The sequence below is a fragment of the Hemitrygon akajei genome, chromosome 12 (genome assembly GCF_048418815.1).
Source record: "Hemitrygon akajei chromosome 12, sHemAka1.3, whole genome shotgun sequence".
Lineage (NCBI taxonomy): Eukaryota > Metazoa > Chordata > Chondrichthyes > Myliobatiformes > Dasyatidae > Hemitrygon > Hemitrygon akajei.
Genome location: NC_133135.1, coordinates 68593336 through 68617215, shown reverse-complemented (window position 1 = coordinate 68617215; position 23880 = coordinate 68593336). Strand labels below are relative to the sequence as shown.

Sequence of the window (23880 nt, the reverse complement as noted above, 5' to 3'; positions counted from 1 at the left end):
GCGCTCACATGTACTCTGATGAAGTACTTTAAGAGGTTGGTGATGGCAGGAATCAACTCCTGCTAAGCAAGGATCTAGATCAGCTGCAATTACTCTATCACTACAATAAGTCCAAGGTGGATGAAATCTCACTGGTTCTCCACCTCGCTGTGGATAGATAATACTTTATTCACAGTAGCATTACAAGTGCAAAGATATACAAATATTAGAAGAGAAATAAAGAATGAAAAATACGTTACCTCAAACTGGCTAATGAGGGGGGCATCATTTTCCCCAGCTATAGCTTAACTCATTATAGAGACTAATGGCCAAGGGCAAGAATGATAGCTGTCCATTAGTACTGTCTACATCATGCTGCTGTTTATTGATTACAGCTCAGCATTCAACATTATAGTGTCCTCAGTTCTAATCAAGAAGCTCCAAAACCTGGCCTCTGTACCTCCCTCTACAATTGGATTCTTGATTTCCTCATCGGGAGACCAGTCTGTGTGGACCACAATTAACATCTGCTCTTCACTGACATCTCATCTTTAAGGACGTGTACACTACTCTCTCTACTTTCACGACAGTGTGGCTAGGGAAGTTCAAATGCTAACTAAATTTGCCGAGGACACAGCTATTGACTGAATTTCAGATGGTGACAAGGAGGTGTACAGGAGCGAGATAGATCATCTAGTTGAGTGGTATTACAACAACATTCTTGCATTCAACATCAGTAAGACCAAGGAATTGATTGTGGAATTTAGGAAGGGGAGGTTAAGAGGACACACACCAGTCCTCATCGAAGGATCGGCAGTGGAAAGGATGAGCAGTTTCAAGTTCCTGGGTGTCAACATCTCCGAAGATCTAGCCTGGGCCCAACATAAGATACAATTACAAAGAAGGCATGACAATGCCTATTTTTCATTGGGAATTTGAGGAGACTTGGTATATCACCAACGATGCACATAAATTTCTACAGATGTACTTTTGAGAGCATTTTAACTGGTTGCATCACTGTCTGGTATAAGAGGGCAACTGCACAACCCAGAAAAAGCTGCAGAAACTTGTAAACTCAGCGAGTTCCATCATAGCCTCCAACCTCCCCAGCATTGAAGAGGCCTTCAAAAGACAAAGGTGGCATCCATCATCTCAGGACATGCTCCCTTCACATTGCTACAATCAAGGAGTAGGTTCTGGAGCCTGAAGAGACACAGTCAATGTTTCGGGAGCCATTTCTTCCCCTCTGCCATCACATTTCTGAATGGGCAATGAATCCATGAACACTACTTCACTTTTTTCCTCTTTTTTTGGATTACTTATTTAATGTTTATCTAGACATTGCAATTTATAGTATTTTTTTATTTTGTATTGCTGCCACAAAACAACAAATTTCACAACGTAGGCCAGAGATATTAAAGCTGAAAAAAAGATACTGCACTGGATGCCTTTTGAATGGTATTGCAAATTAGAGCATTATTTCTTGTCAGTTGACTTGCTTCCATTCTGTATAAAGGAACCAGGTAAAAACTATTCTGGCAATTCCAAGTATATACTGATCTAAGTATACTAAAACTTGACCTGAATTCTTTTGGCTTAAGCAAACAATTTTAATACTGATTTTAGTGTCTGATACTGGAATACTAAGAGCTGTGTTTACAAATCTATTCCAAATCATTTGCTGTGACTTTTAGAATAATATTCTTAATTTTTACTTATTTGACATTGCATATGGTTCTGTAATTAACTATTTTGCTTTGAATGGAAGCCAGAGTGTCATTGAAATACATTGTTATTCTGACTTCTAGCAACAGTCAACATGATTTTTGAACCTTGTTTCTGATGGTACAGATCAGTAATGAATTGGTATGTGTTTAGGAAACTGCAAATTCCACAAGTTTTTGATGGTCTTCTGACATTCATTTCTGCTTATTACAAAAATACCTTTTTTGAAAGGTACAGTTCAAAAATTCTTTAGGGACAAATTTACAATGTATGTGAAATAACGTTGAAGTTCCTTTTGTTAAAGTGCACATATATACCATGTAGGTATGAAACTTTTAGCTTCTAAACTTCTGACTGACAAAATCTACAGAGAATCATTGCATATGAGAATTGGGGTGGGTTTGTGCTCATTTTAGTTCCACCACAGTACTTTTGCTCAGTGGCACTTAAATTCTATCAGTAAGTTTTTTTCCTTTCCAGCTTATTTTGAGTATAAAGGTTTGAAAAGTAATGAGAAACTATTTCGACTCTGTGATTTGTCTGTAGGAAACAAGGTCACATGTGGCTTGAAGGTGATATTTACAGGTCTGTGAAGAAACGGCGAGCTATGGATAAAGAATGCACTGGATTAAACCAGATCATTTCCGGCATTGATAATCTCTATCTTGGTGGAAACATGAAGATGCATTCTACAGACAAGAGTTCAGAGGTAAGGAAGTTTCCAGAGTCTGTATTTTCATTTAGACTATAAGACATGGGAGCAGAATTAGGCCAATTGGTCCATTGGATCTGCTCCACTATTCTATCACAGCTGGTTTATTATTCCCCTCAACCTCATTCTCCTGCCTTATACCTGTAACCTTTGACACCCTGACTAATCAAGAACCTATCAACCTCCACTTTAAATCTACTCAGTGACTTGGCAACCCTGACCAATTGTGGCAATGAATTCCACAAATTAACCTCCCCCTGGCTAAAGGAATTTCTGCTTATCTCTGTTTGAAATGGACATCCCTCTATTCTGAGACTGTGCCCTCTGGTCATAGACTTACCCTCTATAGGAAACATTCATTCCCCCCCCCCTCCCCCATTCCCCCATTCTTCTAAACTCTGGTGAGTCCAAGCCCAGAGCCATCAAATACTCTTCATATGTTAACCCATTCATTCTTAGAATCATTCACATGAACCTCCTCTGGATTTTTTCTAATGTTAGCACATTTTTTCTTAGACAACAGGCCCAAAACTGCTTATAATACTCTGTCCGGTCTGGCCAGTGCCTTATTAAGCCACAGCATCACATCTTTGTTCTTGTATTCTAGTCTTCTCAAAATGACTGCTAACATTATATTTGCCTTCCTTACTGTCAACTCAGCTTGCAAGTTAACCTGCAGAAGGACTTCAGTTCCTATGTACCTTTTATTTTTGTATTTTTTTCCCATTTAGAAAATAGTGTACACCTTTATTCCTTCTATCAAGGTCATGACCATACACTTTTCTAACCTAGAATCCATTTGCCGCTTCTTTGCCCATTCTTCCAATGTATGTAAGACCTCCTGAAGACTCACTGCTTCCTCAACACTGCTTAACCCTCCACCTATCTTTGTACTGTCTGCAAACTTGACCACAAAGCCATGAATTCCATCAATTAAATTGTTGACATATAACATGGAAAGAGGCAGTCACAATATCTTCCTCTGCAGAACACCATTTGTCATCGGCAGCCAAACAGAATAGGTCCTCTTTATTTCCACTCTTTGCCTCCTATCAGTCAGCTAATCCTCTGTTCAAGCTAGTATCTTTCCTGTAGTAACATGAGCTCTTGTTAAGCAGCCCCATAATGTGGCATCTTGTCAAAGGCCTTCTGAAAATCCAAGTAAGCAATATCTACTCACTCTTCTTTGTCTGTCCTGCCTGTTATTTCCTCAGAAGAATTCTAACTGATTTGTCAGGCAAGGTTTCCCCTTAAGGAAACCATGCTAACTTTGGCCTGTTTTATCATGTGCCTCCAGATCCCCTGCAACCTCATCCTTAATAATGGACTCTAGCATCTTCCTAACCACTGAAGTCAGGCTAACTGGCCTATAACTTACTTTCTTTTGCCTCCCTTCATTCTTGGAGTGGAGTGATATTTGCAATTTTCCAGTCCTCCAGAACCATTCCAGAATCTAGTGATTCTTGAAAGATCTTTACTAATGCCACCACAATCTCTTGTAGTCCATCTGGCCCTTGTGACTTGTTCACCTTCAGACCTTTCAGCTTCCCAAGCATCTCTCCTTAGTAATAGCAACTACACTTGCTTCTACTCCCAGGCATGCCTTAGAAATGTTTATGCTGTTACGAACCCCGTAACTGGGTCACTTACCAGCAAAGATAGAGAGGTCTGCTGAAATCTGATGGTACTATTTTTAAACGTTTTTATTTATAAAGGGGCACAAAAGTAAGGTTAATACATTCAGATAATATACGTCGTCAATACTCAATCTAAAGCGCGGGTATAGTAATAATCAACAATAAGAAGTAACTCTATCATTTGTCTAGGGGTAAAACTATTGTCCGATGGAAATATCAAAGTCTCGGAAGTTCATACAGGCTTTTAGCCTTTCAGGAACCGCTGGGGTCTCACGTGTTGGAGAGAGAAAATAAACTTGCCAGCCTTTTGGACTCAACTCGTTGAATCGGGAACGTGGGTTCCCCATTGTCATTTCGAAGTCTTTTTCGGGGTTATCAGCCACTCGTTCCCCAAGCTAGGGGAACCGAATCACACATGGCTCCCGAACAGCTTCCCGTCCTCACGGGAGTGATGAGCGATGGTCTCTCCTTCTGGTGCGTCGCTGGGGTACTGCCTCCTGCAGTCTCCTTTTTATCATGACTGGCAGATTTGTAAATGTCAGTCAAAGTAGGGTGATACAATCCCCACCCCACATTGCCCGAGGGTGTCCATGTCCCTGATAGCTGGCACGTACTATAGAGTTGCAATTCACACAGGTGTCTCTAAGAACAATGGTCAAATCCGTTGCATTGTCTCTCATTTCCTGCGTCCAAGACCCGAATTAATAGCGATCTTGCGATTCTCCGGAAGGAGGGGGCTGGTCCTGCACCCTTCGGCCCCTCAGAGCTGTGGTACATTCATAACAATGCATAGATGAATGATTCTTGAGTTAACAGGGTGTATTTCAGCAGCAGTGTTCCATTTAATTTTAATTAGATGTAGTGTGTATCATCCAATCTGGTGACCCTGAGCAGGGAGACCATCAGTTTGATTGTGGCAACTATATATCGACTAGTTTATGTATGTATTAGTATTGGCTGTAATTCACCTGGTTGAATTTGTATCTAAGTTCCATTTCAAGAATATGAGCACTATAATGTAGGTCTGCACTTAAATTCATTCTTGTATGAGATGTCCAGTGAGACATTAATATTTAGGTCTCGTCTGTTCTCTTCATAGACTGAAAAGAACCCTAGAGATTTTTTTTTTGAAGAAGAGCAGGGGAATTATCTCTAATATCCTAGCTAATGCCACTTGTGTAAAGAAAATTATTTGGTTGTTTTCATATTGCTATTTCTACGAGAATTGTTATACAACCTAAATTAGTGGTTAGACTTCAAATTACTTAATCAGCTCATGTTGGAAGAGAAGTAAAATTTATCTTTTTTAAATGCCAGACCTCCTTATTTCACTTTTTCCTCAATATACATGGAAAATAACTTGCACATTAATTTACATAGTTGTGGAAATGTAGCTGGCTAAAGCTGATTTGAGAAGAGATCACCTTAGCAGTACAGTTCAAAAGTGTTGTACCATAAGAATTAGTGTCACGATCTTAGTTGTTAACAATTTATATTAATAATTTAAAATTTTAAGAACTTTTTCTGTAGAAATTTTAAATTGTGGAACTTTCCATTTTCAGTTCTTTCAATTGGAAAAATTATTTAAAAGGAGAAAATTGAGCAACTATTTTTGGGTCAAGCACAATTCCTGGGACAATTCTTTGAAATATTATCCTATGTCTGTTTATATATTTTATAATTTATATGTATAATGTTAAAGTTTGTAATAGAACTGGAAATATGAAGTAGATTTAATAATGTTAGATTTCTCTATTGGAAAAACTACTTTGGTAATTCTGGTGAAAAGACTAAAAGGTATGTTAAGTGCTTAGAAGTGAATTCAGAAACCAGTTCACATTTTTTAAATGGAAATCTGAAGACTCCCCTCCCCAGAGGTTAGTTTTTTTTTCTTAGCTATCTGGAAGAAATGCAACTTAAACGAGGTTGATGTGGGTACACTAATACTTCACATAAGCATTAGCATTGCATTTTGCAGAATAGCATGCAGAATTTTACATGCAACTTTCATATGGTACACTTATCAAAAATTAAATAAATTGTGGAATTTGGTTCCCTTCAGATTGTATATGTAGTAAATTGAACTTTATTCTGATATGGCATTTCCACCTCAAACATTAACTCATTAACTGAATCCACATGACCTCTGCTTATTTGCTCTAAACATCATTCATGTATGTTTATTATCTCCAGACTTGATTTTTTTCAGTTTTCTCCTTGTTAGCTTTTATCATTCCACAAACTCACTCAAAAGTACATAGAGCATATTTCAACTATCAGTTAATTCCATGGTTAATTCTGGAATTCTCTGCTTATTCTAGAATTTCCAAATTTTGTACATCTCTATCTTTCTTTCCTCTAGGTATTTAAGTTAAGTACACTAGTATCTTCTGCAGCTTGATGAACAATATTATTTAATATTGATATTGTAGTGCACCTTGGCACATTTTTGTTTAGTAAGCACTTTGTAATTACATAAGCTTCCTTGGCCTATTGCAGAATAGAATTTTAGTTTTGTCTTTCTCTTGCACCAGTTATGATTTGGTTGTACTAAAGTCAGTAATCATAATGCAACCGTTTTTTTAAGGTGAAGCAGATAGGAAAATGATGCTATGGTTGAACTCGCATCTCAAACATATATTAGAATACAACTTTTCGAGAATGTGTTTTTCTTTGTGAGGTATACAGTGTGTGTATGTTTACATTCAGCAGCCAGTAAATTTTTTTTCTTGTCTTTCCAACATTACACAATGGTTCTGACCAGCCATAGTGAGTAAGATGTTATGGTTTCAGCTTATCCTTGCTGACAGTGTGAATAGTATTTAATAAACTCAGACAGCTAACAAATTAATTTGCTTGTGTGTATATCTAATTTTTATGTTGTTACTTGTTTCCCAAGTAAAGCCATTTCTTGATTATACATTTAAATAATTCCTGGTACTTTTTTTTTCCTTAATCATTTACACTTTAATAACTTCAATATGAGAGAGTGTTACCATTGTATTTGCATGGATTATTCTTTTATAAAACTTGGATTTTCCTCTCCTTTTCCTTCAGATACAGACTTTACAAGTTTAAAAAAAATAAGAGTGAGTTTTGAGCATTGTATGAAGAGCTGTTAAAAGTACTTCATTTGTTCAAGTAGATCTCAATTTTTGCTATTAATAGGTCATCAATATTGATTGTGAATTAGAAAGAGCTAAGCTTACAGGGGATGGACAGAATGCAAATTTTTTAAATATATATTAAAGAAGGTAATTCCATCATTTGAGTAGTATCTGTTGGCACCCTTGTTTTTATATTTTGAAAACGCAAATTTGAGTAAAATATAAGTACAGATTGTAGCACTGCAGCTGCGGCGCATGATAAATTACATTGTTTAAAGCACAAATAATGCTTTTCATGTTTGCATCTGAAGTGGTTTACGTTAATTTTAAAAGACAAAATGGTACAGGGTAAATGGTTCTATAAGATAAATCAGCATTAGTTCAGACCAAAAATAGTTAATATGAACCTGACCATCCAATAACACCAGATTATGTGTCAGGTTCAGCTTGGATATCAAAAAATATTAAGTCTTTAAGGTAGAATCAGCTGTGGTTGTATTGGGCTCAAGAGCTGTTGTTAATTTTGTACTTCTACTGTTTATGTTTCTTATTTTCTAGCCTTGCAATGCATAGTAAAGCTCTTATTTTGTTTCCTTGATCTATGTAAATAATTAGACCATTGGCATTTTGGAGTTGAGAGGAATGAGGGAGTAATCTTATTGAAACATCAATGATCCTAATGTAGAATGATTCACTGGATGCTAAGAAGTTTTCACTAGTAGCAGTACACAGGCAAGGGGCATTATAACAAGATAATGGGCTGGTCATTTAATATTGAGCTGCATAGGAAGTTCTTCTTACAGAGTGTTCTGTAAGCTAAGTCATTAAAGGTATTTTAGGAAGGAGATTTTTTTTTAAAAGGTTGGGGAAGTCTGGACAGTAGGATATGGAGGATGGCAGGACCATAGGGATTGTTGCATAGATTGTGTAAAAGGGACTTGTAAACTAAGTACTGGAGTGAATATAACAAAGACCAGTGAGGAAAACAAGATAATTCAGGTTAAGATTTGTGCAGAAGAATTTGGGCTGACTACATATTGTGTGACAGTGTTCAGAAGAATGCTAATGTAGAATCATAGTCATACCATATGGAAATAGAGGCGTCAGCACACCAACACTGGGCCAACCATCAAGCATCCCTCATTTGCATATTTTTATCAATTCCCCCATATGCTAACACTCGCCTTCAAATGAGGTGCAATGTACAATGGCCAATTAACCTACCATTCTGCATAGTTTTGAATTCTGAGTGGGTGGAAATTGAACACCCAGAGGAAACCCACATGATCACTGAGAGAGTGCAAATTCCATGCAAGCTGTAGTAGGAGACAGTATTGAGCTTAGGTCACAGGAACTGTCTTTCTATTAACGAAAGCTCATTGGTTTTTGTCATTGGTAAAATGTGCAGATTTCTTCAGATCATGACAAAATATGGAATTTTAGTATCTTTGCTGGCAGGAAACTTAGTGTAACCAGATATACAATGTGGCTAAGATGCAGGCAAGAAATTAAATTACAGGAGGAAAGAAAAGTTATTTTGAGATTAAGTGGAGAAACAGTTTTGTATAATAAGGGCAAGTTGAGCCATATAAAGAATGCAATCAAGTAAATATATAAAGGTTATCTTTAAAATTTTGAAGGTATATTGAATAAACTAGGTTTTAATTGTCTTGAGTTTGGAATGTCGAAGGTGAGCAAAGTATGTTCTTAAAATAATTCAGTTTTCAGTACAGTGGGATTAGATGCTTTTATGTGAGAGCCCAGCACAGTTTTAACCTAGTTATTATAATTTTGGACAGAATTCATGATACACTTGTTCACACAAAACATAATGGAAATGGGTGAAAACACAAAATGCTGACAGACCTCAGCAGGCTAGACAGCATCTATGGGAGGAGGTAGTGACGACGTTTCGGGCTGAAACTCAGCTGTCTGGGCTGCTGAGTTCTGCCAGCATTTTGTGTTTTTATTTATTTCCAGCATCTGCAGATTCACTCATGTTGCCTATGGAAATGGGTGATATTCTTTCTCCAGAACTGTGTGGTAGTGGGTAATTTTCTAGACTAACAGTGTCACACTCCTGTGAGATAACTACACCGAAGGATATGAAGTAAAGGTAGCTGAATAACTAGTTACAAAAGCCGTGATCTGATTGAAAGGAATATCAGTGTTAAAAGTTTTCTTTTCCTGCCACAAATATTTCAGTCTTTTATTTCCACTCCATAGTTCAGTCCTTTGTATATTTTGTATTACTGGACCATATACATTCTAGAATCCTGGTTTATTTCTGAACAATATTGCAATGCATCAGCAATATACAGTACATACAGTTGGCCCTCCGTACCCGTGGGTTCTGCATCCACAGAATCAACCAACCGCGGATCGAAAATATTCGGGGGGAAAAATTCCAGAAAGTTCCAAAAAGCAAAACTTGAATTTGCCACGCGTCAAGCAGTAGCTGAATCCATGCAAATAAAGTGAAGTGTAGGCATACCCTGTTGTAGCCTCCTGCTATTTCACAGATCCTCAGTCTCTCTCCAGCACTCGTTGTTTGAGCATTATTCACCTTGTTCATTTGCTACTTGTGTTGTGAGCGAGACGAAGGAGTTTAAGGCAAGTAAGGGATGGCTGGTTAGTTACGTAAAGCGCTACAGCCTCAAGAGCTTAAAGATCACAGGAGAATCGGCATCGGCTGATGCCGAGGCAGCATTAACGTTCCCAGAACTACGATGGTTGTGTCTGTACTGAACATGTACAGACTTTTTTTCTTGTCATCATTCCCTAAACAGTACAGTATAACAACTATTTACATAGCATTTACATTGTATTAGGTATTATAAGTAATCTAGAGATGATTTAAAGTATACAGGAGGACGTGCACAGGTTATATGCAAATGCTACGCCATTTTATATAAGGGACTTAAGCATCCGCGGATTTTGCTATCTGCAGGGGGTCCTGGAACCAATACCTTGCAGATACCGAGGGACGATTGTACACCGAAGTGCCATAGTGCTGCACTGTTGAAAGGGATATTCCAGTGCAAATACTACTCTTACCCATCATTATGGCCACTGTCTCAAAAACAATGCTGCAGCTTTCCTTTAAGTTTAAAAAGTTAGTTTCTGAGATAACTCATGATCTAAATCTGTTTTGCTTTCCTTTGAAAGAACAATTATCCTGAAGATGGAAACCCTGCAACAATAAATTGTATGACTCAGGGAGATAAACTTCGTGCCTTAAAATGTAGGAGACAACCACGATCAGCAACTACTGGAACATTAAGGTAATGCCTTAATAAATAATAAATGAAGCAGTGGGTGCCAGTAAAATTCTTAAGTGGGTATAAATGTTATGGAAATTTTAGGTGTGAATTTGAATACATTTAGTCAGTATCTCATTATTGAATTTCTGCTTCACCTACAGAGCTCATTAAATTTAACACCAAAACTTACTGTTTTGACAACTCTGGGGGAAAAAAAATTGTGATCTGTATTCCTGCATATGAAATGCAGATTAATAGAATATAGAATTAACTCCCTAACAAAATGTGATCTAAAAGAACAAATAACACTTGAATGTATACATGAATGTTTCAGTATTATGTTTTGTATAGCACTTAATTGTCCAAATCTAGTCTGTCAATGTTTATAATTCCATATGAGTTTTCTGTCTTTTTTTTTCATTCTACCTTGTCAACATACTCTTATATTCCTCCATTTTCTCCTGCTCATCTATCTTCTCAAATGCATCTACTGTTTTGCAACAGTTACTCTTTCAGATACCTAATTTTTTGGTTATTAGCTCCCATCTCAGCATTTAAGCAAAATAGACTGAGCCATTTTGGGTTTCCTTCTAATATTTTTTTTTCTAAATCTTAATGTCTGTATTCCTTTAAATATACAGGGCATAGTAGTGTTCAACTCTAACTTGCACAGTGGATTAGGCTCCTACTTCTCTGGAACTCTTGTCTTGTACCACTTTTCACATCTCTATTTAAAATGCTGCTGTTTTGATTGTCCTTCCAAGAATCATGTCAAATTTCTGAGTGATTCCTTTGGTCCATTTTATATTCTTCCCTGTTTCCCTAGCCTCTGCTCTGAGCAACTGCTGAAGTGATTTCTAACTACCTCCTTTTTTGTTTATGTTCACAAACTTCCTTTTCAGCCTAAACATAGTTCAGTTTAGTTCTCCTCTAATTTTGTTTAACTAGGTAGAACTACTGTTGCTTAGTTCCATGTTTTTATTTTATAAAGTAACCAGTGAATTGTCCAGATTAAAGTTCAAAGTAAATTTTATTATCTAAAGTACATGTATGTCACCATAAACAACCCTGAGATTCATTTCCTTGTGGGCGTCCTCAACAAATTGAGATCAATGAAAGATCAACCAACATGCAGATACTTGTCTTTCTGTTCTCACACCTTGGTTTCCATACTTTGCCTCTTCCATACTTCAGTGTAGCAGAAGTTTCCCACAACAAAATGTGTAGAGATCAATCCTAGTGTTGGATTAGACACTCCTAATTTTAACTTTTCCTATGCTTTTTATTTTTCTATAATCGGTGGGGAAGGGGTGTGCAGGCAGGAGCAAACTTGCCTTTCTCACCTTAAACCTATGCTTTCTAGTATTTGATGTTTCTACCCTTGAGACAAAGACTGACTGTCTACCCTATCTTTACCTCTCATTCTATGTTCTTCTATCAGGTCTCCCCTCAGTGCTCGATGATCCAGAGAAATCAATCCAAGTTTGTCCAACTTCTCTTTATACCTAACATACTCCAATCCAGGCAACACCCTGGTGAACTTCTTTTACCCTCTTAAAAAGCCTCCACATCTTTCCTGTAATGTGGTGACTAGAATTTCACACAGTACTCCAAATGTGACCTAAGTTAAGTGTATACAGCTGCAACATAACTTCCCAGCTTTTATACTCGCGCCATGGCTGAGGTGATAGAGGTGAGTATACTGTATACAGCCTTTATAACTTTGTCTAATTATGTTGCCATTTTCAGGGAGACCCTAAGATTTCTGTGTGCATCATTGTTCCTAAGGATCCTACCATTTACTTGTACTTTCCTCATGCATTTGACCTCCCAAAGTGCACATCACACTTACCTGGATTAAATTTCTTCTGCAGTTTCTTTAGCCATATTTCCAACATCTATATCAAACATAATGCAGAGAACAGTACAGCGCAGTACAGGCCCTTCTGCCCATGATATTGTCCCTACCTTTTAACCTATTCCATGGTTAACCTAACTGTTCTCTTCTACTTGGCCCATAACCCTCCCACTTGTCTTTCATCCATGTGCTAATCTACAAGTCTCCTACGTGTCCCTGGTGTATCAGCCTAACCACCACACTGCATTCCAGGCACTCTGGAATTAAAAAAAAAACTACCTCTTTCATCTCCCTTAAACTTTTCTCCACTCATCTTTAAAAAGATGTCCTCTAGTATTAGCCATTGCTGCCCTGGGGTAAGGGGTATACTCTTGTATGTCTCGATTGAAATACCTGATATCAACATTTGCTCTAAATAGAAAAATCCTAGCTTGCTCAGTCTCTCCTCATATGTTTTCTAATCCAGGCAGTATCCTGGTAAATCTCCTCTGCACCCTCTGATGCTTCTATATCCCTACTAAAAGGGGGCAATCAGAACTGAACACAATATTCCAAGTGCAGTCAATCCTGCTGTAGCTTTTGACAACCTTCCTTCCTATCCACAACTCTGCCAAATTTTGTTTCCTCTGCAAGCTTGCATTTTTGTCCAAATAGTATTCCTGCAGAATGTTGCTGGTCACAGATCTCCAGTCAGATTAACATCCCTCCAGCAGTACTGTTTTCTTTGACCAAGCCATTATGAATCAGTCTGTCAAGTCTCCAATCACTGTGTTTGTTAAAATGCAGCTGTTATACATAATTTTTAATATATAAAAAAAGCTTCAGTTCACTAATATCTGCCCTTTCATCTTGTTGCCTGATGTAGGGTTGCACTTTAATTTTAAAAATAATTAAGTTACGATTTGCATAACGAAGCACAATTGAAGTGGAAAAACTGATGTCATTCTTTATCCTTAACATATTTGTTGATGTTTCTTCAAAGATGACTACAACGTGCATTGCAGTGATCAAAGAAGTATTTTTAGTATATTTTCAAAGCTGATTGAACTGATGTAGTTAAGGGATTTTCAAGAGACTAATGGCCATCTACTCATTTCCTGTCTGTAGAAAATAAAATTGGAACAAAGCTATTTAACATGGATTTGGACTTTGTGTTCCTTATTCTATGCATGTATTGCGATATAAATGAATAATTGTAATTTAATAAGGGTTATTTTAATTATTATGTCTTGTTATTTTATAGGCTAGATGATATGAAAATTCATTCAAGATCTCCATCACAACCATTCAGGTAACCAACTATATTTATGATTATATTCTGGCTTAAGTACATTATTAAATAATTACAGAACAGGTAAAAGTGAAACTGAGCTAGTTTGAACAATGCAAGAATTAAGAAATATTTCCTTAAAACTCCCTTTTTTTTAATAACTGGACATTTATATTTTTAGAATTTCTAATTCTGCTAATTTCACACAAGTATTGTTTTTTCAGCAATATTTGTAAGTTAGATTTTAGGTAAAGTGATCACCTGCTTGAACTCTGCAAACCAGATATATGGAAGTTTCCTTATTGCGTAGTACCAAATGTCAATTTACCAAGTCAGTTATGATCCATTCTATTACAACTTGCACAAGTGTAAGAGACTTGTCACAGAATTTGCATAGAACATTTAAAAAGGAGAAATTATCCCCAAACAGTTGAATTAAAATCCAGTGGAAGTTTGTGTTAAGGTAGCTAAGTTGAAGATGCAGTATTTAAGGGAAGAGCCTTCACTCCTTTGGGACCTGAGCGCTGGACTTTCTGACTTAATTATCATGGTTTTTCTTTCTGAAAGGAAAACAATATCAGAATGCAGAATATATTGTTACAGAGAGTGTCCTGCATAAAAATCAATAAGTTACAAAGGCGTGATGAGATAGATAAGAAATCAAGAGTTCGTCTTTGTCTTATGAGGTCAGTTCAATAGTCTTTAACAGTGGGATAGAAGCTGTTCTTGAGCCTGAAGGTGCATGCTTTTGTGTTTTTGTATCTTCTACCTGATGGAAGAGGAGGGAGAAGAGAGAATGACTGGGATATGAGGGATTCTTGATTATGTTGGCTGCTTTCCCAAGGTAGCAGGAAAGGTAAGCAGATTGACTGGAAGGGGAGGCTCATTTTCCTGATTGTATGGGCTGCATTCACAACTCTCTTGTGGTCTTGGGCAGAGCAGTTGCCATTTCAAGCTGTGATGCACCTGGATAGGGTGTTTTCTATGGTGCATCTGTAAACATTTGTCAACAGGGGTCTGCTGAATTTTTGGAACATTATTGGGAAGCAAAGACACAGGTTTTCTTGGCCATAGCATCTATTTGGCTGGATCAAGACAAATTGGTGACATTTACACGTAGGAACTTGATGCTCTTAACCACCTCCACCTCAGCACCATGGATACAGAAAGGAATTTGTACTCTGTTCTGCTTCCTGAAATCAATAACCAGCTTTTTTGTTTTGTTGACATTGAAGAAGAGCTGATTGTACTGACACCATTCTGCTTGGTTCTCTATTCCTTTCCTGCCAATAATGAGACTAAAATAAATGTTTCAGATGTTAAATTTCAAGCTGGAAAAGGTAAACACAGTAGAGAAAAGTCACATCGTTATGAGATCACTGTGGATTAAAAATGAATGGAAGTGCAATGCTATAAGTTGGGCCATGGAAAAAGCTCAGATTTATGTGAAGTGAGAGCAAGTCATAGGGTACCAGAAGAATGAATGCGAACGGACTTTTTTCAGTCTTTCTCCACATACAAGTCAGACTCCGACTTTTTTTTTTACCACCATTCGTAATTCAGTGTCTTTTTACCTGCTGGATGGAAATTACTTACTCTGAAGGGTTATCGTCTGCTTAAATGTTGACACCTTACTCTTGCTGCTAATGCAAGATATATTTGATTCTTAGCCTAAATGTCTTTTGAAGATTTTCATCAGATGTATTTAATCCATCCTCTAAATTTAAAAGTTAAATGTTTTCAGTTTGTCAAAAGACTTAATTTTTCAACGTAATAATAAACAAGGTAGTGATCAACGCTTTAAATATGCTGAGAAGGTTGGCTTCCCAAAAGGGGGATCACTAGTATTGTTGGTTCTATAAGCTTAGCTGGTCTTACTGTTCAGTGCATAAAAAGGGATCAAAAATGTGATGCTTGGCAGATCTGTGCTGGTTTAGTTCTACTTTCACCAGACTAATCTAAGGATATCTTCAACAATAACTCTATTCTTTTGCCTGTCACTTCTGAACTCTGACAGTTCAGTCCTTCTCTCTCATTTGTATGATATTGCCAGATTGTAACACATGGATTTGTGCACTGTCCCTCAAACTGTCATTCAGGAAAATGGCAGATGTGAAATAGTAAACAGTAGATATAGAGAATGGGATATCATCAGAATACAAATACTGATTTCCTTCAGTTGAATATCTGCAGTGCCCAGTTATTCCATTTGCAGATTCTTCATCTTAACTAGTAATTCATTTTTTTTCTCAAGTCGCTCCAGCCATGCTATATGTTATCTTCAAACAGTATTTAATCCTGAACAGAATCTTGTGAAACTTTCTGTGACAACTGATACAATGTTAATTTTGTTTTCTTGTACACAGTCTTTAACTGAACTATTATAATTGCTGCCCTGAGTTCTGTTAAACACTAACTCTTTCCTCTATTCTGCAACCATAAGTATGTATTTTCTCTTGACTTCACTTGCTTCCTGTTTCCTGCCATATTAAATTCACAGTTCTCATTTTAGTCTTCAAGCCTTCTCGAGAGGTGGCTATACTAAACTTGCCCAGCCCATTAATTGTCTGATTTTGTTTTCTCGTTTTACTTGCCCCTCAGGGGGATGTCTTATCAATTTTATTGCTTGTGCTTTCATGAATGCTTTTTGCTATATTCCAGTCATTTCACCATGTCAATGGCACTGGTAAGATGACAAGGACAAAGTCTGAAGCTAGTTTTTGAATATCTGAACACTCTTTATCATGGCTAGCTGTCCCATTTTGCAGTGGGAGGGGAAAGATCCGGTTGTCTTGGTCCATGTGAGTATCAACGACATAGGGAGAATGAGGGAAGAGGTTCTGCTGAGGAAATGTGTGCAGTTAGGGACTAAATTGAAAAGCAGAACCAAAAAGTGGTAATCTCTGGATTATTACCTGAGCCATGTGCCAATTGGCACAGAAGTGGGTTTGAATTATGGGAAACTGGTACCAGTATTGGGGAAGGAGGGAGCTGTTCCATTGGTCAGTAGTGGGACCTGGATCCTGGCAAATGGCATAACTAGGGTTGTGGATAGTACTTTAAACTAAATAGCAAGGGGGTGGGTTCAACAGATTGGAGAAGTATGGATAAAGTAAAAAAGAAAAATGTGGATAAAGTAAAGAAAAAAGTAAAGGTGGAGTGCAGAAGTGTCAAGTGCACAAGAGACAAATAATACTAAATTTTAAAGGCACAATGAGTGTAAGGGCACTTTATCTGAATGCCTGATTTATTTGAAACGAGGTCAGTGAACTTGTGGCACAAATCAGTATAAAGGAGTATGATTTAGTGCCCATTACAGAAATGTGATTGCAGGTTGGAGAGAATTGGGAATTAAATATCCAAGGATATCAGAAGAATAGGCAGGAAGGTAAGGGAGGTGGGGTAGTGCTGTTAATTAAGGATGAGATCAGGGCGATGTGTGAGACAATAAAGATCTAATGAGCAGAATATTGAATACATCTGAGTAAAGATTAGGAATAGTAAAGGGGGAAAAAAATCACAGGTGGGAGTTGTCTATAGGTTACCGAATAATAATATTACAGTGGCACAGGCAGTAAACCGTGAAATATTTGAGGTGTGTAAGAATGGAACAGTTATCATGGGAGAACTTTAACTTGGGTAAATCAAGTTAGTCAAGGCAGTCTTAAGGAGGACTTCAAAGAATGCATACGTGAAAGCTTTCATAAACAACATGTTACTGAACCTACAAGGGAACATGTTATCTTCGATCTGGTCCTGTGCAATGAGATGGATAAGATTAGCAATCTTGCAGTTAGGGATCCTTTTGGTAATGGAGGATGCAATAGTTCGATCTAAAGCCAGTGTATTATGCCTAAAAAAAAGGATGGGGGAGGAGTCGGATAGGATAGACTGGGAACACAGGCAATATGGTGGAACGGTTGAGGAACAGTTGAAGACTTTCAAAGAGATTTTTCACGGTGCTCAACAAAAGTATTTTCCAGTTAAAAGCAAGGACAGTAAGAGTGGGGAGAGCCAGCCTTGGATAACTAAGAAAATAAAGGAAGGCTTCAAACTAAAAGCTCGTGTGTATAAAGTTGCCAAGAGTAGTGGGAAACTGGAAGATTGGGAGTACTTTAAAAAGCAACGAAGAACCACTAAATGAGCAATAAAGAAAGGGAAGATAGATTATGAAACAAGCACAAAATATAAAAACGTATAGTAAAAGCTTTCTATAATTATATAAAGTGGAAAAGGATGGCCAAAGTGAACATTGGTCCCTTGGAGGATGAGAAGGGGGAATTGATAATAGGAATGAAGAAAGGGCCAAGGCTTTGAATGACTACTTTGTGTTGGTTTTCACAGTGGAGAACACGACTAACATGCTGAAGAGAGATGATATGGATGTGATGGGAGGTGAGGGCCTCGATACAATAGCTATTACTAAAGAGGTAGTGTTGAGCGAACTTCTGGGCCTAAAGAGAGGCAGGACCCCTGGTTCTGATAGAATACATCCCAGGGTACTGAAAGAAATGGCAGAAGTTATAGTTGAGGCTTTGCTGATAATTTACCAAAATTCTCTAGACTCTGGGCAGGTCCCCGGCGGATTGGAAGAAGGTGAATGTCATGCCATTATTCAAAAAAGGATGTAGGGAAAAGGCAGGTAACTAGTCCAGTTCATTTAACATCTTTAGTTGGGAAGATGCTTGAGGCTATCTTTAAAGAAGAAATAGCAAGGCATCTGGAAAGAAATGGATTCATCAGACAGACGCAGCATGGATTCAGCAAAGGTAGGTCCTGTTTAACAAACTTGCTGGAGCTCTTTGAGGATATAACAAGCACAGTGGATAGAAGGAAACAGATGGATGTTATTTACTTGGATTTTTAGAAGGCTTTCGATAAGGTGCCACATAAAAGATTTATCCATAAGATAAATATGCATAGAGTTAGGGGTGATGCATTAGCATGAATAGAGAATTGGTTAACCAATAGAAAGCAGAAGGTTTGGATGCATGGGTGTTTCTCTGTTTGACAATCAGTGGTGAGCGGTGCTCCGCAGGGGTTGGTGCTATGCCCACACTCTCGACAATATATATTAATGATGTGGCAGTGGGGACTAAGTGTACTGTATCTTTTGCTACATTGAGTGGAAAAGGCAATTTTGTAAGAGGAAACGGAGAGTCTGCAGAGAGATGTGGATTGGTTAAGTGAGTGGGTAAGCGTCTGGCAGATGGAGTACAATGATGTTAAATGGAAGGAAAAACGGAAGAGCAGATTATTATTTAAATAGTAAAAGATTGCAGCATGCTGCTGTGAAGAAGGACTTGGTAGTGCTTGTGCATGAATCGCAAAAGGTTGGCTTGCAGATGCAGCAGGCCATCAAGAAGGCAAATGGAATGCTGCCCTTCATTGCTAGAGGGATTGAATTTAAGAGCAGGGGGATGAGTTATGCTGCAACTGTACAGGGTACTGGTGAGGCCAGATTTGGAGTACTGCGTGCAGTTCTGGTCTCCTTACTTGAAGAATATACTGGCTTTGGAGGCAGTGCAGAGGACATTCCCCAGGTTGATTCCAGAGATTTTGGGGAGGGGGGTTTAGACTACAAGGAGTGATTGTCACCTGGGACTGTACTCACTGGATTTCAAAAGGATGAAAGGAGATCGTATAGAAATACATAAAATTATGAAAGGGATATTTAAGATAGAGGCAGGAAAGTTGTTTCCACTGGTAGGTGAGACTAGAACTAGGGGTCATAGCCTCAAGATTTGTGAGTGTAAATTTAGGTTGGAGACGGGGAGGGATTGCATTTCCCAAAGAGTGGTGAATCTGTGGAATTCTCTGCCCAATGAAGCAGTGGAGACTAACTCAGTAAATATATTTAAGACAAGGTTGGATAGATCTTTGCATAGTAGGGGAATTAAGGGTTTTGGGGGAAAAGGTAGGTAGGTGGAAATGAGTCCATAGTCAGATCAGCCATGATCTTATTGAGATGGCCTAATCCTGCTCCTATTTCTTGGGTTCCTTTGTTCTTGCGTTTCTTATTCAGCATGAAATGTTTCTGTTACTGTTACTGAAACCATTATAAAAATGGAGGAATATAAATTCAATACAAGATACATCAATATATTTTCATTTGCAGCATGACCAGAGAGCTGGAATTTAAAAAAAAAAAATGCTTTGTTTTTAGCTGAAAACTGTGTGGGTAAAGCCTAAAGAGAATTTTCTCTCTATCCTTGTCTTCTTAACCACTTGGAATAATTAATTTCCTACACTCAATATTGTTCTGTACACAATGATTCAATTTAGATATGCTACACATCTGTTTTTTTCTTTATTGCAATGTATGCCAGAGCATACATTGCATATACAGCCTTCACCTAATGTTCAGAGAAAGTTGCAGTCTGCAAAAAACTGCATTGTAATGCTTATTGCACAGTTTTGACTAGCTCTAAGAGAGAGGAAATCGCTTGAATCTCATCAAAGAACTTTCAATGGCTTTCTTGACTTCCCAATGACTATAAAATATTTTAGGGCAATGTAAATTTCAGAAGTCACTGTTGTAAAATGAAAACATGCCTGTCAGGATATAAGTTTACTTCTAAGTTATTATGATAAGCCATTGGTTCATCATATTTTAAGAATTCTAGTTACTACTATATCTCAAGCTGAAATTAGGGTTTTGAAAATTCTAATTCTATTTAATTAATTGATTTTTCACTTTGCACATTATTTTGAAAATCGTGAAACCTCCATTATCTTTAGAAAATGCATTAAATCACAAAATATATTTTTGTTTTTACTATTCTAATTTAAGCCAGTTTCATTGTGTGGACTTGTTTTAACAGGGTCAATTATTCAAGTACTGACCAAGGATCAATGTCACCTCTAAAATCATCAAAGATCTCAATTACTTCTGCATGTCCACGAAGAATATGCAGAAATCCTTCGCCTGCAAACAGTAATAACAAAAGGTGAAGTTTTTGCATATTTTAAAAAAGATAATGTTTAAGAACAAACTCGTGCTTTAATTACATAAACACACCAGCTAAAGAAATTTTATTTTCCCTTTATTCTAGACATTTAAATGTACTTCCTGGATTAATAATCCAATGTACCACTGGATTATTCAAACTGCAAAAATAGAATTAAACTGCGTAAAGATTTCAGTTTCAATTGCTGGTCTTGCAGTGCACCCAGGCATTTGCTATAGTGTTACTCAGGCCTGAAACGGTAATGAAAAAAAGATTTGGGAAGCTAGAAAACTTCCTCTGTTGTCAAATATCTCAGTGTATACCAGATGAGGATACTGAGTTGGGCAAGAGTTCAAGTGTCAGATTGATTCCACCTTATCAAAATTCATTTAATGTGACTAATAGGCACAGGTACCAAGAATGCTTGCATTTTTAAAAAAAAATGTATGTTTCTTTTATTGTTTGAAAGTGGTGTGATTAAATTTGTACATCACAGTATATAGCTGTAATATTTTAGTGGGTAAAAACTTGCTTTCTCTTATCCATGAACGGAGGAATTGCCAAAAAGAAATTAGAAGATCAGTTTTTGACCCTGCCTCTGCAGAGACCTCTAGTGGTCTGGTTCACCCTCTTCCAATTTATTACATAAGTATAGCTACATATATATATAAAAAAAAACAAAAGAACCCAATGACATAAAACATTTTCCCTTAAACTGCTGCTGAAAATTGTTCATGAATCCCATTTATTGAATCAATCCTGGGTAATGATCTTTATTTCATATTTTTCGAGGCTTGTTTATGGAAGGGTCAGATGCTTAGTTTAATGTTTTTAAGAAACTTCAGATTTATGCAAGCAAGTAATGGTAATCTTCCAAGCCCTCAGGATGATTTTGATTTTTTTTGGCTTGTTTTTAAGATTGGTTAAGATTTGGGTGTTTTTCTGTAGTCATCATTTTTTTTTAAAACAACATATTGTAGCTTTGGTTATTCCATTGATTCAAGTGCAATGTTTGTTCATCTTATTATTTGTTGATCTGCTAAGCAGAAGTGAATCGTTCTTTTTGGGCAGCATGAAAGAAAATTGCAAAATTGGAGGGAAAAAAACACATTTTAAGATGTCGTTTTAAATTTCTAAATGTCTATTTTTCCCTCAATGCAATGCAAGAATACATGACTAGCCATCTTTGCCTTCTTTTGAGAACATGGTAAGAGTTGTCATCTTGTGGCAGTTAAGATGGTAAGATTTAACAGCTAGGAATATATTTGCTGCTTGGTTATTTAATTTGGTTACACTGGCTTTAAAGTTGAATACATTTTATAAAACAGTCTTAGCATTTGAAAAATATAATTGATAACTTTTCTGTGTGTATTTTTTTTTTCATGTTCATTATGTCGTGTTTCCCATTTGTCTGTTTCCCATTCAGCTTCTCCATAAACTCCAAGCTAGGCAGTTCACTAGGAAATCTGTATGCTGCCCCTGATGAACCTGACAACATAATGACATCAACTCCTAGGTCAAGTTTTACAGCTGGTTATACCTCCAACCAGCCTTGTAACAATTTGCAGCTTCCTGCGAGATTTTACCAAGAACTGAACAACAACTACTACAGCAAATGCAACAGTGGTACTACTTGCAGTATCCCCATCAATACTTGTTCCCGTCCGAAGGATGATCACAACTGTAGAAATACCTTTGGTGGCCTCAGTCCTGGCACCATGCGATACCTAAGTCGTTCACACCCTGTAAGTTTAAGTTTATGTCCTCTTGTGCTTTATAAGCTGTCATAAAGGGTGCTTATATATTTTTTTAATGGAATCTTATGTTGAGTGGCTAAAAATGTGCTCTACTTTGAATTGTAGTTTCATTGATTAAAAATGACTAACATTAAAAGGCTTGTAAGAAGTATGTTTATCAGAATTCCCAGGATTGTAGTAATAATCTAGTAACAACTGCAGAATTGGACTCCACTGGAATCCCACTGAAGTCAAATACATGGCTAAAACGTGATGTTAAGCCTCGTACAAATGTGAGGACCAGTGTCCTGAATTCTATTTAAAATTGCCTCTGTATAATTATATTTTAGATGAATTGACAAAATTTAGGAAGGTAAGTATAAAGGACAAATCATTTAAATTCTCCTATTGTTTATTCTGCTCTGTTATTGTACTTGGTCATTTTCTTCCAGATCTTGTTTTTAATAAAAGGAAACTATACTTAAGCATTAAATTAAATTATCTTAAGAATTTGTTGGTATTATCAGCTTCCTTAGTTGTTTGTGTGTGTCCAGCTGCAGACCTGCAATAGATAATTGCCTTTCCAGACTGCTCAAGCATGACAGTTCTAAGTGTACTAACCAGATGCAAATAACATTGCAGAGACCCACTCAATACAAGATTTTTTTTAAAAAGCTGCCATTAAATTGTCAATTTACCATATTTAGCTGTCTCCTGCAGATGAAATTCTGATCAAAATAGGATGCTACTTGTATCCCCATTGCCTCTTTGAAGGCAGTAACTATCTTGGATTAACCATTTCAATCGGATGAAATATTTTGATAAACAAATCGACCACCCCACCATCTCCCGCTTTATGGAAAATCACTCCCAAGTAATTTATTACTCCAAATTATGCTGTAAGCAGTACCGTAGATTCCGGACTACAGAGCGCACCTGATTAAAAGCCGCAGGCTCTAATTTTAGAAAGAAAATCAATTTTGTACTTGTACAAGCCACACCGGATTTTAAGCCGCAGGTGTCCCACGTTGTAATATGAGATATTTACACAGAAAGATATTACACGTGAGGATTTTTTAACTTTTAATTAAATCCGTATGGTAACATAAACAAATACATATTGCAAATGCTTTTTTTCGAACCGTGCCTGTAACACGGCTACTTTTAAATATACATACGTATCGGTAACACACAAATTACGTTGCGTATACTTTTTTACTGAACAGTGCATGAACAACATTCCAATATCTCCTAACGACTGGTAAAAAAATATATACTGCAGCCTACCAGGAAAAGTTATTGATCACCTTTAACTTAAAAGCTGCATCATATGTTTGCAGCGGGTCTAATGCGCTTGCCCCCTCCTTTCCATTTATCGCAAACCGGTATTTTCCCCACAAGACGCGGCGAAACCGGATGTGACGTCATAGCATCCCGGGATGTAGTACAGAAAACAAATATACTTAAAACACTTCTAACTTTAACTAGAAAATACTAACAAATGAATTACTAAGTGAAAATATTATAAACTAAATAACTGCCATAAAGGCAGCACAATGCTTTTCTTCAAGTGTTTTCCATGTTGATGAGGGTGAGTACAAATGACTGATTTATAATAATTTAATTGTGAAAGTGCGCTTGAT

The 23880-nt window shown here is 37.1% G+C and overlaps 1 protein-coding gene across 1 annotated transcript in view; it reads left to right on the top strand.

The window, feature by feature from the left end:
* Nucleotides 1–23880, top strand: part of cdc14ab (cell division cycle 14Ab) — a 113441-nt gene that overhangs the window by 79510 nt on the left and 10051 nt on the right. Inside the window, exons 11-15 of the mRNA XM_073063391.1 lie at nt 2251–2413; nt 10329–10444; nt 13525–13572; nt 20376–20501; nt 21928–22246. Of these exons, the coding sequence (XP_072919492.1) occupies nt 2251–2413; nt 10329–10444; nt 13525–13572; nt 20376–20501; nt 21928–22246 (772 nt within the window). The remainder of the gene's footprint in view (nt 1–2250; nt 2414–10328; nt 10445–13524; nt 13573–20375; nt 20502–21927; nt 22247–23880) is intronic.